Source organism: Hypanus sabinus, chromosome 2, assembly GCF_030144855.1.
Source record: "Hypanus sabinus isolate sHypSab1 chromosome 2, sHypSab1.hap1, whole genome shotgun sequence".
Classification (NCBI taxonomy): domain Eukaryota; kingdom Metazoa; phylum Chordata; class Chondrichthyes; order Myliobatiformes; family Dasyatidae; genus Hypanus; species Hypanus sabinus.
In genome coordinates, this window is record NC_082707.1 from 138,781,543 (window position 1) to 138,798,028 (window position 16,486).

A 16,486-nucleotide genomic window follows, 5' to 3' on the forward strand; every position below is an offset into this window, starting at 1 on the left:
ATTTGATCATGGGCTCGCTTCTTGGCCTTGAGGTCACTCGCATTCTGGAACCTTCTCAGAGATAGCAAAACACCAGATTGCTCAGTCAGCTCAAAAACCCAATCACAGGCTCCAACAATACCAGAATTACATTTAAAAGAAAAACAAGTATAAGAAGCGAAAGGAAAAGTTTCATGGACCATCTACAGAATGTTGCCTGTGGTCGCTGGCACCATCTTTTTCAGATATGACCAAGAAATGGGAAACATATGGCAGGAAAAGGAAAATGGATTCCAGAAAGTCTTTTGAAGAGTCTTCTAGGTTTATAGGAGAGAACATAAAAAAGGCAAAAATGAGCCATGAAATATCCTTGATAACCTACAGTAAAGAGAATCTTAATAAATCCTGCAGGTATATCAGGAGCAAGAAGTTAGCCAGGGAGAGTAGTCCCCTTGAATAACAAACAGGTAATCTATGTGTAAAATTAGACAATATAGGAAGGTCCTAAATGACCTTACCATCAGTATTGACCAAGGTGAATATGGAAGACAGTGATTTCATGGAGAGGTACATGCAAAATCTGGTACAAGTCAGTATTAAGAATGAGGAGTTAACTGCCATGAGAATCAACCTCCCCTTTATGGACACTATCTATATGTCTCATTGTCTCAGTAAAACAGCCAGCATAATCAAAGACCCCACCCACCCCAAACATACTCTCTTCTCCCATCGGGCAGATACAAAAGTCTGAAAGCATGTACCACCAGGATCAGAGACAGCTTCTATCCCACCATTATCAGACACTTGAATGGACTTCTTGCATGATCAGATGAACTCTTTGCCTCACAATCTACTTTATTATGATCTTGCACTTTTCGTTTACCTGCACTGCACTTTTTTGGTAGCTTTTACACATTATTTAGCATTGTTATTGTTTTACTTTATTCTAGCTCAATGTGCTGTGCAATGATATAATCTGCATAAACAGTATGCCATACACATTTTTCTCTGAATCTTGGCACAATGGGGGGAAAAGGTAAAAAGTCGGGAGTGGACACAATGAGCCCAAGGACCTGTTTCTGTGCTGTACATCTCTACAATTGATGGAAAGCCTTTTCAAAACACCAGTACAGGAACCATCAAGATGGTGCTGAGCAGCATTGTCCGTCTAGTTTGTGGCTCAGGCAGTAGATTTTTTAGGTTTGTAGAGATGGCTTTTGAGGCAGTATGGGGAGTTAGGTTTTAGGGACATGGATGAAGAGAATTAGAGTTTAAAGGCTCAGGGTTAATACATGAAAAGACAAGGGCAGGAGCTAGAGTACAGGTCAGAGTGTTCCATGGTAGAAGGCCAGTGATCCCATGGACAGATGCCAGATCAGCGGGCCTATTGGATGAAGACTGGTGACTCTCAAGTTGGTGAGTCCCAGAGTTGGAGATCCAGAGTTCGACACCTGGATTTCTAAGTCATGTGATCAGCGAGTCCCCAGGTCAATACCAAAGGTCAAAGAACCCAAGTCCAGAAGTCGAGGCCCTATCTTCAAAGCACCTGGGTCGGTGCATCCTCCAAGCCAAGAAGCCTGACATCTGCAAGTTTTCCAGTGTGAGCCAGGATGACCCCTCTTCCTCCCCCAGGTTGATGAACTGACCCAAACTGGTGGGTCTGGAAGTAACTGGCCCAACATCTAAGTCTGCGAGGGACTAGAGGTGCAAAGCCTGGTGGCAGCCTTTCCTGGGTTTGGAGGCCTGTCTGTGTGAATCTGCTGGTGGGAGAGACAGTCAAGGGACTTATTTTGTTGCTGTCGATTTGCTGAACTTGTGGGCTTGCTATGTTGGCACCAGAATGTGTGACACTTGTGGGCTGCTCCCAACATATCTTTAGGTTGCATTGGTTGTTAACATAAACAAAACATTTCGCTGCATGTTTTAATGTACACTTGATAGTAAGTGAATCTGAACCTGAGATCTCCTATTGTGTTGTCCAACTACAAAGCAGACACACATAACTTTGGTATAAAAGTATATAAATCTGAATGAAAAATTTGAAATTTTATTTTTGGCTAGTCTTCTTCACACTGAAAAAGTACTAAACAGAACAAATACAACTCTAGCTCTCAGGTTTTAAAAGCAAACAATGAATGTATAAATGTTAGTGCACGTCCAGATTTGTTATTGAAGCTCTTCAGAATTTTGTAATATAAAGTTCAAAGCAATTTCATTATCAAAGTACATATATGTCTTCATATAGAAGCCTGAGATTCATTTAATTGCAGGCATATTTAATGAATCCAACAACCATAACAGAATCGATGAAAGACCAAATCAACAGGGCAGACAACCAAAGTGCAAAAAAACAACAAACTGCAAACACAAGAAAGAAAATAAACAAATAATGATATAATAATAAATAAGCAACAAATATCAAGAACACAAGATGAAGAGTCCTTGAAAATTTGAGGGAACAGTTCAGTTTTGGAGCGAGTGAAGTTGAGTGAAATTATCCTCTCTGGTTGAAGAGCCGGATGCTGAGGGGTACTAACTGTTCCTGAACCTAGAGCTGCGAGTCCTGATGCAGCGAGAAGAGAGCATGTCCCGGGTGATGGGGGTCACTAATCATGGATGCTGCTTTCCTGTGACAATGCTTCGCGTAGATGTGCTCAATAGTGGGGAGGGCTTTATCCAAGATGGACTGGGCCCTATCCACTATTTTTTTGTAGGATTTTCCACTTAAGGGTATTGGTGTTTCCATAGCAAGCTGCATGTAGCCAGTCAATATACTCTCCACCACACATCTATAGAAGATTGTCAAAGTTTTAGATGTCATGCCAAATCTTCACAAACTTCTAAGAGAGTCAGAAGCGCTGACATGCTTTCCTCGTAATTGCACTTTTGTGCTGGGCTCAGGACAGGTCCTTCAAAATAATAACACAAAGGAATTTAAAGTTGCTGTCCCTTTCCACATCTGGTCCCCCAATGAAGACCAGCTCACGGACTTCTGGTTTCCTCTTTCTGAAGTCAAGACCAAGCTGCTGATATTGAGTAAGAGGTTGTTGTTGTGGCACCACTCAGCCAGATTTTCAATCTCCCTCCCATATGCTGAATCGTAGCCAGCTTTGATTCGGCCTACAATTGTAGTGTCATCAGCAAACTTAAATATTGCATTGGTGCTATGCTAAGCCACACAGTCATAAATGTAAAGCAAATAGAGCAGCGGGTTTAGCACATATCCTTGAGCAGCGTCTGTGCTGACGGGAGATTGTGGAGGAGATGTTGTTGCCAATCCAAATTGACTGGGGTCTGCAAGTGAAGAAATTGAAGACCCAATTGCACAAGCAGAAAATTAGCCCAAGATCTTGAAGCTTACTGACTAATTTTGAGGGAATGATAGTACTGAATGCTGATCTATAGTCTATAACAAGTATTCTGATGTATGCATCTTTACTGTCCATCTGTTCCAGGGTTGAGTGAAGAGCCAATGATATGGCATTCGCTGTGGACCTGCTGTGCCAGTAGGCAAATTGTGGAGTGGATCCAAGTCACTTCTCAGGCAGGGGTTGTTATGTTTCATCACCAACCTCTCAAAACCCGTCATCACTGTGGATCTAAGTGCTGCTGGATGTACAATACTTGAAATTCTAGTTCAGTTTATCCACTCAGTTTTAATTGTGTATGTCTAATGTGAAGCAGATGTAGCATTCTTCCAACTTATACTTTAAATTAATGGCAGGAGAGGGGAGAAACAGCTTTTCACAATGAATTCTGTGCTGCAGTCCACTTTGCTTCACAGAAATATGGCTATCCCTCGCCACTTCAGACACAGCACTGCACTGTAACTCAAAGGCTTCACCGTTCTCTGCAAAGACAGGACTGCTCATTCTTTTAAAATCAGAGGAGAGTATGTTTATGATGAACATGGTTCAAAGACTTGACGATTCGGTCTCAGCCCTGCTCACCCAATCTGGAACACCTAGCAGTTAAACATCGTCCTTTTTTTCCACCATCATCCTGGTAGCAGTGTACATTCCACCTCAGACCAACGTCAGGCAGGCACTTGAGGAGCTTAACTCCATAATCAATATCTCTGAAGATGTTGATACGTCAGTATCTCTGAAGATCTAACCTAGGCCCAGCATATTCATGAATTAGAAAGAAGGCACAACAATGGTTATCGTTCATTAGGAGTCTGAGGAGACTTGGTATGTCACCAATAATTTTGACAAATGTACTGTGGAGAGCATTCTTACTGCTTGCATCAATGTCTGGTATGGAGGGGCCACAGCACAGGATCAGAAAAAGCTGCAGGAAGTTTTTAAACTCAGCCAGCTCCATTACAGGCAAGTGCCTCCCCAGCATCGAGAACACCCTAAATCATAATGTTTTGAAAAGGCAGTATCCATCATTAAAGACCCTCACACCTAGGACATGCCCTCTTCTCATTGCCACCATCAATATGGTACAGGAGTCTAAAGACACACACTCAATGTTTCAGGAACAACTTCTTCCCCTCTGTATGGACAGTGAACCCATGAACACCACTAATTTTCCTCTCTTTTTGCACCACTTATTTTTTTTGTTGTGTGTGTGTATATAATTTAGTTTCTTTTAATGTACTGCTGAGTGAATCAAAACAATTTTCCAACATTTGCTAGTAATATTAAACCTTCTGCTAAGTAAGGTGACTGATTTAATTCCCATATATATCTTGTCACTTCTACAACAATGTATTTTATTACATAGCATAACTGAGCTATTTTAACTGGCCAAATTCTACAACCAGAGAAGTGACCTATTTTTATCCTGCACAGTCTTCTTTCTACTTGACATCTCTCATTTGTTTTATTTTGTATTCCTCCTTTTTTACATTGTTATCTTTTTCCACTGTTATCTTATTTGCTTTCCATTCATTTGCTCAAAGCTTTTTCTAAAGTGTTTGATAGATTCTTTCCACCTTTCAATTTCTTACATCTATTCAGTGATAGGTTTATTGTTTTTGTTGCCCATCCGTGTGACTTGCTTTACAAGAGCAAAAATTTCTTACTGAACATACACCAGATATATTGTATGCAGTTTTGGTCTCTGCCTTAGGAAGAATATGCAGGTGATAGAGAGAGTGTAACAAAAGTTCACTATATTTATTTTTAGGATGGTGAGGGACAGGTGAGGGGATGAATAGTTTGTCTCACAAGGAACAGGTTCTGGGCTCAAATGCTTTATTTATGCTTATTCCTATGTTTCTGAGAGCCTAAGAGATTAAACAGTCTACACTCTTGAGTATAGAAAACAAGAGGTGATCTCATTACAACATGCAACATTTGCACAAGGCTCAACATAAACAGGGATGACACTTACCCTGGCTAGATTGTCTAAAACCAGGTGCCACAGTCTCAAAATAAAGTATCAGCCATTCAGGATAGAAATGAGAACAAACTTCTTCACCCAAAGAATTGCAAATCTCTCAAGAGGAATGAGGATATTCATAACAGATTATTATAATTTTGAATATTAATAGAATCAAGAGCTAGGGGGTGTGGAAAAATGGCTTGGAAGTAATTTAACTGATTTTATTGAATGGTAGAGGAAGCAAAAGGGATCAAATGATTTATTTCTGCTTCAATTTTTTATAGTTTAATATACATATTTCCATTGTTTCCATGTATATATCTAGGCGGGTCCATCATCAGGCAGATGGAGCTTGTCAGCTACAGTTGGCAGCTCATCTGGAAAAGGAAATTTTGATCTCAAACCTCTTGCTGCCTTGTGGCTATACCCATTCATCGGGAAAGGTTCGAGAGTAAACCTGAGGAAAAAATCAAGAGCTGGAGTCCCAACGGCAGCTCTACATTGAGTTCAATGGTGACTGGCAATTACTGCGATGCCATGGGCGTCAACTCTCTGCTGTTCCTTTGGATTCATCAACTGCGTGGAGATGAGAAGCTTGCTGCCTGGACCCTTCATATTGTACTTTCCTGGCTTGCATAAACAGCTAGTAACCAACATCTGTGGTAGGCCCCGATCAACAGAGGGCCTACACCTCATTATAACCAGTTTCTCCAAACTGTGCATATTTGTATGAGATAACTATTAACATTTTGGAGCATCATTTGGTTCAGCTGCTTTTCCTAATGTACTTCAGTGAACCCCCATCTGACAATGTCAGTCTCTTCACTTTCATATCCTTTCCTTAAAATGTCAAATTGGAAAATTCAATGTTCACACCACTGAGTTGGAAGTTATTGGTGCAGAATATGAGATACTGTAATAATCACCAGAGCAATGGACAAAATTTGAGGACAACAAGTGTATGTGGGAGAGTAAAATGACATGCAGCTAGAAGAAAGTGGAGTCACCAGGAGGGCGAGAGAGAAGTTACAGACTGGTATTATCATATTGTAGCTGACAGAAATAGCAAAGGATGATATGTTGGATACAGAGGCTGGTGTGGTGAAAGTAGCAGCAAGGAAATTCTGTCACATTTCTGTCCAGGGAAGTGGGGTGAGATGAGAACTGATGTGTGAGGAATGAAAGATACGCATGTGAAGGCTCCAACATCTGTGGCAGAGAAGCCATGTATAAAGAGGAAGCAGGACATTTCAGAAGCCAAAATCTTGAGAACAGATGCAGATCCGGGGGAAAAAAAGGTACCCCTTTCGGAGGCAGGATGAGATTAGCTGTGGGAGTCAGTGGGTTTACAGAAGATGTCAGTGGCTAGTCTGTCTTTACAGAAAAAGTAGTGTCAGAGATAGTCCACATGAATTAGAGAATAAATTGTTAGTGCAACGCGCTGTAAGGTTTATAGCAGCAATGTTTGGGTTATGACTGGAGATAGCGGGGCTTTGGAACGTGGGGCTATCCAATGAGAGGGATGTTTTTCTTTCGTGTGTCTGAGAGCAGGGATTTTGCAGTCTTTTGCCGGGGAGAGATGAGACGAGACGCAAATGGAGTTGGTAGACCACCAACTCCAGAGTGGACTTGGAGCGAGGGTCCGAGGGTTGGCTATGCTCGGAGCAGGTTGACGGGAAACCAGTGGACTGAACCGTGAGCTCCAATGTTGCACGTTAGACTGTTTCATGAGAATGGGCCCTTTTCTTGTTTTTTGTTTCTTTGCTAACCATATAGTCAAATCAAGAATTATAAAGCTTAATCGCATATTGTGTACTGTTTGTTATTTCGGGGTATTGATTTGTAACAGTGGACACATCGTGCAGCATCTACCCAAACAAGGTTTCTTAAGTTTGGCCAGGCCAAGGCTGTCTTCCCCTAGAATAAGCCGCTAGAAATATGTTGACCGTTTGGACCAAGGTGGGATGAAAAATGTGAGGAGGCCTTTCGATCACTGATGGAGCTGCTGAACCAGGCTGAACCTGGTGCTGGCTTTTGCGGACTCCCAATCGCCGTATGTACTGCACACGGATGCCAGCCAAGAGGGCTTGGGGACGTCCTATATTAGGATCAGGGCACTGGGTTGAGGCCCATTGCATTTTTCAGCCAGAGTCTGTTGCCCTTTGTGAAAAACTATCCCACACACATGTTGAAATTTCTGGTGTTGAAATGGGCAGTGGTGGATAAGCTGAGTAACTACCTCTACAGGGCCAAGTTTGAGGTGAGAACAGACAACTCCCTAACTTATATCCTGACCTCAGTGAAACTGGATGCCACAGGCCATTAGTGGTTGGCAGCATTGTCTGTCTATGATTTCAGCCTGAAGTACTGGCCAGGAAGCAGGAATGTTGATGCTTTGTCCCAACAGGCACATGAGGGACTGGTCAAGGATGAGAAGTGGGAGAGCGTTCCTGTCCTGGGGGTGAGGGCCATGTGTCAGTTTGCCATCACCGTGAAGACAGAGGGAAAGGAGGGGCTTTTTATGGATCAATATGGATCAATTAGAAGCTTCTGATGACATCATTCCCCAAGTTTACTGTAACCTGACTGCTCTGAAGTCAAATCAGCTGCTGGATTTGAGGTCTGAGGAAGTGGCAGCTGCTCAGCGAGATGACCCGGGCATCAGTATCATTTGGTCAGCGATCAAAAACTGAGACATGGCTCAGGCAGAGAAGACGAAACACTTGGCGATGCCTCCAGTACTGAGAGAATGACCTTGGTTGAAGTTGCGAAACCAGATCCTACTTGGTCACGTCACCCCCGGACCAGCCTCGGCACTACCGTCTGGTTCTGCTGGAGAAGTATCAGAGAATTGCACTGAAGTCACTTCATGATGATTCTAGACACTTGGGGGCTGAAAACACCTATGGATTGCTCAGAGACCGGTTTTACTGGCCCTGAGTGAAGTTGGAGGTCGAAGAATACTGCAAGTCATACATTCGATGCATATGACGCTGCCTTTGCGGGCAGCTCCCTTGTCCCACTTGCAGAGTGCGGGGTCCCTGGACCTGGTGTGTACAGATTACCTGTCAATAGAACCCGATGCCAGCAACATGGTGAACGTTTTCGTCATCATAGACCACTACACCGGATATGCTCAGGCTTTTCCTACCAAGGACCATGGTGGCCAAAGTGTTATGGGATAAGTATTTAATTTATTATGGCCTTTCCAGTTGGATATATAGAGATCAGGGACAGGATTTCGAGAATGGCCTCATTGATGAGTTACTGGACATGACTGGAGTCAAGGACCATGCCCTATCATCCGCAGGGTGATCTCCAGCCCGAGAGGTTTAAGCAGACTTTGCTAGACATGCTCAGGACCTTGGAAATCAGCAAGAAGAGCAGGTGGAGTCAACATAGTTGACATCTGGTCCACAGTTACAATAGTACCTGAAAGGAAGCTATCAGCTACTCGCCATACTGTCTGATGTTTGGGCGCAAGGCGTGGTTGCCCATTGACCTTTGCTTTGGGACTGACGAGGGCGACTTACCACCGAAGACTTATCTGAAGTATGTGTCTGACATAAGTAGAGAGTTGAAAAGGGCTTATGAATTAGCTGGGGTCACAGCTGCCAAGCAGAATCAAGGAAATAAGAGGAGGTATGATCAAAAAATGATGTTCTCCCAACTCCTGCTGGGAGACCTTGCCCTCATAAGGAACTTGGGGCTACCTAGGAAACATAAGTTGGTGGACCGCTGGGCTGCTAAGCCCTATGTGATGGAGAGTCAAATGCCAAAGCTGCAAGTTTTCTGGTGAAACCAGAGGATGGGAATGAATGGGCCTGTCAAGATTCTCCATCAGAACCACCTGCTGCCCCCGGGACAAGAGGTGCAGGTAGACTCAGAGCCCAACTTGGAGACTACACCTAGTAAGAGGACTCTGCAGAAATGTGGGGCGACTGCAGGGCCCACAAAAGGAGAGGTTAGGCCGGTCCCCACCCCTAAGAGGGATACTGATTCGGAGTATGAGTGGTATATGCTGCCTTTTGCTAACTCCCCATTGATTGAGGAAGAGACTTCCGCCCTTCTCCCACTGAGTCAGGTGAAGTGGGGGGGGGGGGGCTATCTACAGACAGCCTGGCTTGCCATGGGACCCTTCAAAGAATGAAGCGGGGGCTTGGCTACGGGCCCAAGTTGCAGGTGGGCACAAGTGATAGGTCGGGGGTGGCCTCGCCAGGTAGATCAGAAGTATCCCCAGTAATGTCTGAACCTGAAGAGGGGGGTGGGGAGGTCTCAGAGAATTAGGAGACCACTGGATATGCTGGCCTACATAGCACCAGGGGAACAGAGAGTGACCCCTACCGTGTTGGGGAGCTATGTCACTGCCTTTTGCACCTGGATTGGACTTCGTGTTTTGCAGGAAGGGTTAGCGAATTATCTCAATGTCATGAGGACATGACTGAATTTGGTGGGGGAAGAGTGTAATGCTCTGTAAGATTTCACTGCTAACGCAATGGTTTCTCTGTAGCAGCAACGTCAGGGTTATAACGAGATATTATGGGACTTTGGAATGTGGGGCTATCCAATGAGAGGGATGTTGTTCTTTCTTGTGAGTCTGGGAGCAGGGATTTTGCAGTCTTTTGTCAGGGAGAGATGAGGAGAGAAGACACGAACGGAGAGTTGGTAGACAGCTGGACAGAGTGGACTTGGAGCGAGGGTCGACTACACTCAGAGGAGGACGACGGGAAACCAGCGGACTGAACCATGAGCTCCAACATTGCACATTAGACTGTTTCATGAGAATGGGCCCTTTTCTTGTTTTTGTTTCTTTACTAACCATATAAAGCTAAATCGTTTGACATATTGTGCACTGCTTGTTATTTTGGGAGTTCTGATTTGTAACGGGGACACAATACGTAGCATCCACCCAAACTAGATTTCTTAAGTTTGGCCAGGCTGAGGGCTGTCTTCCACTAGATTACACCACTAGTCAAACTGACAGTTATATTAGTAATAGGAGTGTTAAGTTATTTGTTCCACAAATGGAGAAAGCACAACTTATGCAGTTATTGATATAGTAGAGAAAGAATTTAGTGTGTGGGGGGGGGGAGGAGGGTGTAATGGCATGGAGGTATGTGCTTGGAACACATATTTGAATAAAATGACACCACAGGTGTTCTCCTCAAACGCAGACTCATTTATCCTCAAATGTTTATTTATTTTTTGTTCACCTTTCCTCTGCCTGTTCCATCTCTCCTCCATTCCACACCCCTCTCCCCCAATCTGGTTAAGCCTATCACCTACCTGGCAAAATTGTTCCTTCTCCATTTCAAGTGAATTATTCCTTTTGTTTTTAAAACCTATTCCCTGGGCCAGAGCTGTCTTCCAAACACTTTAGTGTTCTAGCTTTCACCAACTTTTTTGTCATTAACTATTTGTTCTGCTAAGATTTTCTCCATTCTCTTTCTAATCCAGCATCTTCTACTTCTCTCTTTTAAGTCTACTAGTGCAGGACTGATGGAATTCTGAATTGTCAGAGAGAAGTTAAAGGATTCCGCTCTGAAGAAAAGTAGAAATTCAGCTCAATGACCTAAAAGAGATCACCTCTATGTGTATCATAAACACAGGAGATTCTGATGCTGGAAATCTTGAGCAGCATGCATAAAATGCTGAAGGAGTAAATGGTGACATTTTGGGCTGAGACCCTTCATCGGGACTGGAAAGGAAGGGAGCAAAAGCCAGAACAAGAACATGGGGGAGGGAAAGGATTAAATTTGCTTAGCTTTTATTCTTTCAAGGGTTCTGACTCCTTCCTTTACAGTCCTGAAGAAAGGTCTCAGCTCACAATGTTGACTGTTTACTCCTGTGTATAGATGCTGCCTAAATTACTGAGTTCGTCCAGTATTTTTGTGCACTTTTGCTCAAACAGGTTGACATCAGAGATTGTGTGTGAACTACATACCCAGGAGTTTGAAACTTTGACGTGAGATATTGTGTGTGATGGACACTCCCAGGAGTTTGAAACTGGGACGTCATAGATTGTGTGTGATGAGGACTCCCAGGAGTCGGAAACTGGGACATGAGAGTTTGTGTGTGAAGTGTACGCCCGCGAGATTGAAACTGGGAAGTGGGAGATTGTGTGAGTTGTGGACTCCCAGGTGTTTGAAACTGGGACATGAGAGATTGTATGAGTTGTGGACTCCCAGGAGTTTAAAACTGGGACATGAGAGATTGTGTGTGATGTACACTCCCAGGAGTTTGAAACTGGGACAAGAGAGATAGTGTGTGACGTGAACACACAGTGGTTTCAAACTAGGACCATGAGATGTTGTGTGTGGTGTGAACACCCAGGGGTTTGAAAATGGGACTTGAGAGGTTGTGTGTCATGTGGACGCCCTGGAGTTTAAAACTGGGACATGAGAGATTGCATCTGGTGTACACTTCCAGGTGTTTCAAAACGTGGACATGAGAGATTGTGTGAGATGTGGACTCCCAGGAGATTGAAACTGGGTCATGAGAGATAGTCTGTGATGGGGACTCACAAGAGTTTGAAACTGTGATGTGCGTGGTTGTGTGGAATGGGCACTCGCAGGAGTTTGAAAAGGGAAATTAGAGATTGTGTGAAATGTGGACTCCCAGGAGTTTGAAACTGGGATGTGAGAGGTTGTGTGTGATGTGGACTCCCAAGAGTTTGAAAGTGGGATGTGAGAGGTTGTGCGGAATGGGCACTTCAGGAGTTTGAAACGGGAAATGAGAGATTGTGTGAAATGTGGACTCTCAGGAGTTTGAAACTGGGATATGAGAGATTGTGTGAGATGTGGATTCGCAGAAGTTTGAAACTGGGACATCAGAGATTGTGTCTGATGGAAACTTTATATTTTGTGCACTGACATGACATCACAAATGAAAAATTCCACAAGGCGCTGGGAAATTTTCAAAGCGACACACATTTCTCTGTGCACCAGACAGTTCTGAGAAGTGACCTCACATATGTAAGGAATGGAAGTTAATGAAAAATAGAAAAACACTTTATAAAGTAAAAAAATAAAGATCTCAACCGTATCTTGAAAAAGTGGATTCATCAGCATCTGGGTGAACATATGCCACTTAACGGTATGCTGATCATGAAACAAGTAAAGATCTATCACAACAAACTGAAAATTTAAAGTGATTGTGAATATTTAGCAGACCTGTTGCAAAAATTTAAGAAAAGGTATGGCATTAATTGTTTTAAAGATTTGTGGTGATAAAACATCTGCTGATCACCAAGCAGCAGAGAACTGTGGAATGAGTGGCAAGATCATCGCTGCTGAAAATCTTAACACAATGAACAGCTACATCAATACATGTATAAATTGTGACGATCCTAATACTACATTCCAAAATCTGAAATACTTCCAACCCAAAGCATTTCAGACAAGGGGTTTTGGTGTGTGTAGAAACTGATCGTACTCAGAGACACCTCGTTGCAATGTGATGCATGTATGAGAATTCTAAGCCCTTTTCTCCCAGTTTTCAGTTATGTTACTTGTCTCTACCTCTTACCTGGAGAACTGTTTCGTCAACATTTTCAAGCTCTGCCTGTTGGGCCGCAGCCGTTCCAGATACTTGGCTATCTCAGCATACTCCGCCTTACTAAGGATCATCCCAACAGCGAACCTAACACCGTTTCAATCTACCAAACCAACACAGGCCCGGCTTCGGCTCAAAACTTTCCCGCCGCGGAAGACCGAATCTTCCACGGGACAACAGCAACGCAGCATCTGATTGGCTACAATATCGCCGCTAACCTCAAGTACTAAAAAGCAAACAGCGCTATCATTGGTCAATCACCCAGTAGCCTTGGAGACGCTCTAGCAAACGTCCATGGTAATAAGCAGTTGACGGATACGAGGAGAAATTTTTAAAATATATACCGTGTGGATGTTAAAAATATAGATTTATAATGTTTCTTTTCCGATCTCGGGACTTTTTTCATAGCCAGTGAGTTTGTGAAGCATTAAATCAAAATGTTGATCCGGTGGTCTGGATCAGTCAGGCAAAGCAGCTGAAAACCGGAGTTCTGACACATTAACTCTTGTTTCCCCTCCAGAGAATGTTACCTCATTTTTTGAACGTTTCCAGCATTTTTTTTGTTTCGTTTCAGATTTCCAGAATGCGCGTTTGTTATTTTTCAAGAAGCGAACAAACATATATTTAGCCTGATTTCTATTTCCAATTCTTGTCTAATTTCAACAGTAGTTCTGTACTAATGCAATCGGAAGTATGCTGGACATTTGCATTGCCAAAGAAGTTAATGCAATATTTTGATTCAGTTCCAGCTTTAAAATTATTTTACAGGGAAATGCTACTACAGTAAAAGCTGGAAGTTGAATTCAACACATGTATGTTGGAGGAAGAAATACTCTAGTTTACTATATAAAGTACAAAGGTAATGTTTATTTATTCAAGGAGTAGAAAGGTAACCTCGGAAACTCCTGCTGAAAGGCAGAAGGAATAACTGGATTAGTGTCATATTCTGGATTCTTTTACTTACATTCTTTATTAGTGTTAATGATAGTACCCATATTAATGCACGAGGCTGCAGAATTTTGCCCAGACTTGGCAGCAAGGTATCAAGTGAGGGGCTGAGGAACCAGAACAGTTGTGGAAAAATGCCTTGTCCAAGGAATACCAGAGAAGTGCTTACTGGAGATAAAGCGTGGACATAAATAGTGGATGTAAAAGCCCAAATAATACCATTGAAGAGAAAGTTTAAAAACTGCTTCTGATTGATCTTGTTTTGATATTGAGCAACTTTTTATTAGTTGCCACTTATTTCTACAAATCTTTTGGCAGAATATGCAGAGTTTTTATTTTTTTGTTCAGGACCTCTTTCTTGTCTTTGTTATATATGTTGATGGATTAATGCTGCTTTCCACATTTGACCTGTTCTTAAAAGCCTGAAGAAATTTTATTCTTATTTTCAATCCTCTCATGCCATCAGATGATCTTTAGGAGAGACTTTTAACTATTGTATATAATTAACTATCAACTCCCTCAACTGTGTCACTTTCATATTTATTAATTTTTTTCTAGATTCTCTTGACCTTTTCATATGTTCTGGCAATGCGTCTTTCCACATCAATTCTCCTGAGCTATTTTTCTTTCCTTTAATTTGAGGATTATTCCCCTCTACTGTACTTGAGAGAGCTGTCAGCTGTGTCCGTTCCATTTTTCATTCTTTATTCACTCTTCATACCTGGAATAATGATAGAATTCTCATTGTTCCCTTCCTCTCTATGATGCTCTACCACTGACAGCACAATGCAAGCACCACACAAGTTTATTTCCACAGCTTTTAGCATTGCAGGTGATCTACTTATCCAACACTCTCATCTCTTCCAAAGTACTTTCCCTTGGAAATGCAGCTCCAAGTGTGTTTTATTCAACAAAAACGAGCACTGGGCATCTTAATGAGACACTCTTGAAGGAAGAAGCCTCCCGACCCAATATTACATGACATTTTATATGCTAACGATCAAAGGTAACAGCAAGACAATTCTTTAGTTACAATGTACTTACAATGCTTCCTTTGAATTAGATATAGTTTTTACACACCTCTTTCACATTCACAGCCCAGACACCCAAAATGAATGTTAAGCAGCATTGTCTGGTTTGTAATCAACTCCTGTCCACAGCTCTGGGAAAACTATTGTTCAGGGCTACATTTTAAATTAAATCTACCATCCACATTCAGGTCTGAAGAATGGCTGCTGATGAAGTTAATATTTGCTATGTACCCTTACTTCAGAATATGCCCTAACAGTCCCTCCTGGACAAAAATAAATTTATTCCAGGGGAGACCAAACTTTTAAGAGGATCTAATCAAATAAGGCAGCAAAAATGCCCTGTACTTTGGAACCCCTTACCCAATTAGCCTATGTGCATCTACATTTACGATATCATCCCTAATAGCTATCTACCAGACTCTAAGCAAAGATTATTCCAGAAATTTGACTGACAATCCTTAAAATGCATCTTCATCATTTGTATGCCCATCATCTTCTTCCCTGATGGCCAATTGTAGTTTCATCACATTCCTTATCTTCAGCCTTTCATTCTCTGATAGCTAAATTTCTGCAATGGCTATCAGTGGTTGCTCATTGGTCAGGGGCACCAGCAACGTAAACGTATCAGACTCACAGGCCCCCTCATCGATGTACATGAGGGGTCTCTATTAGAATGACTGCAAAGACGTCATCCTAGAGGCACCCACTTCCAGACTGTCCATTCAATCACTGGCCCAACCACTAAAAGGATCCAGCTCATTTGTATTCACTCCCCATTCAGGCTGGGGTGACTGCTTTCAGGTGCTGTGTGTATTTTCTTTTTCAGTCTGCCATGCCATTGAAATTGTAGAACCTGATGACTACTGTTACTCAGATCCTTTCCCATCTATTTTTCCCAATACTTTATCTATTCTGAACCATACAACTAATCATCTAATTTCAGTAATCAGTCTTCATTACAGAGTACAGTTATCATTATACTTTAACATGCTGTTCACCCGTGCAGTCACACTCTTGGTGTCTCCTGCATTTATGTTTGTTATGGGTCTGCTGCCATCAGGTGTGGTCAGATCTGATGCAGCCGGTTGCTGTTCATCATTTAGGTTCCCTGCAAAGAGACTATTATGGGGTACACTTGACCTCTCACTTTGTCTGTGGGGGTGACAAGAAGGTGAGTCATTCAGTTTAACCTGAGTCCAGTTTTGCCACTGGATGCCTTGCCAGGACTGCACACCAACACAGGCCTCATTTGCCCAAAGCACCACCTGTGGTTCTATCCATCTGGGAGCGAAACCTGTCTTTTTAGCCAGCTCCCTTACCATGACTTGGTCATCTGGCTTGGAAGAGCTATCTTCTCTCCCTCGGGTTCACTCTGATCTGCATATATCACTGCTGCTGTATTACCCTGGTCCCAGTGGTCCTTCACATCTCCATTCAATCTTGCTAAATTGGCTGCTGTAGTTTCTTTCTGTACACTTGTAATTTCTGTTGTTCCCTCTTCTTCCATTGTCCTCCTCGCACTGATGTCTGCCCTCTCATTCCCTTTCTGGTGAGCCTTTATTTTAATCACTTCTACCTCCTCAGGAAGCTGCACTGCTTTTAACAGCTCCTGACTGTCCCTAGCCTTGGGACCTCCT

The 16,486-nt window shown here is 42.7% G+C and overlaps 1 protein-coding gene across 4 annotated transcripts in view; it reads right to left on the bottom strand.

Annotated features, from left to right (window-relative positions):
• cdin1 (CDAN1 interacting nuclease 1) overlaps positions 1–13,042 on the bottom strand; it is a 165,719-nt gene extending 152,677 nt beyond the window's left edge. For all 4 annotated transcript variants that reach the window (XM_059955833.1, XM_059955814.1, XM_059955842.1 and 1 more), the window contains exon 1: positions 12,844–13,042. In XM_059955833.1, the coding sequence (XP_059811816.1) occupies positions 12,844–12,944 (101 nt within the window). In that variant the 5' untranslated portion in view covers positions 12,945–13,042. The remainder of the gene's footprint in view (positions 1–12,843) is intronic.
• Positions 13,043–16,486: the final 3,444 nt, after the last annotated feature.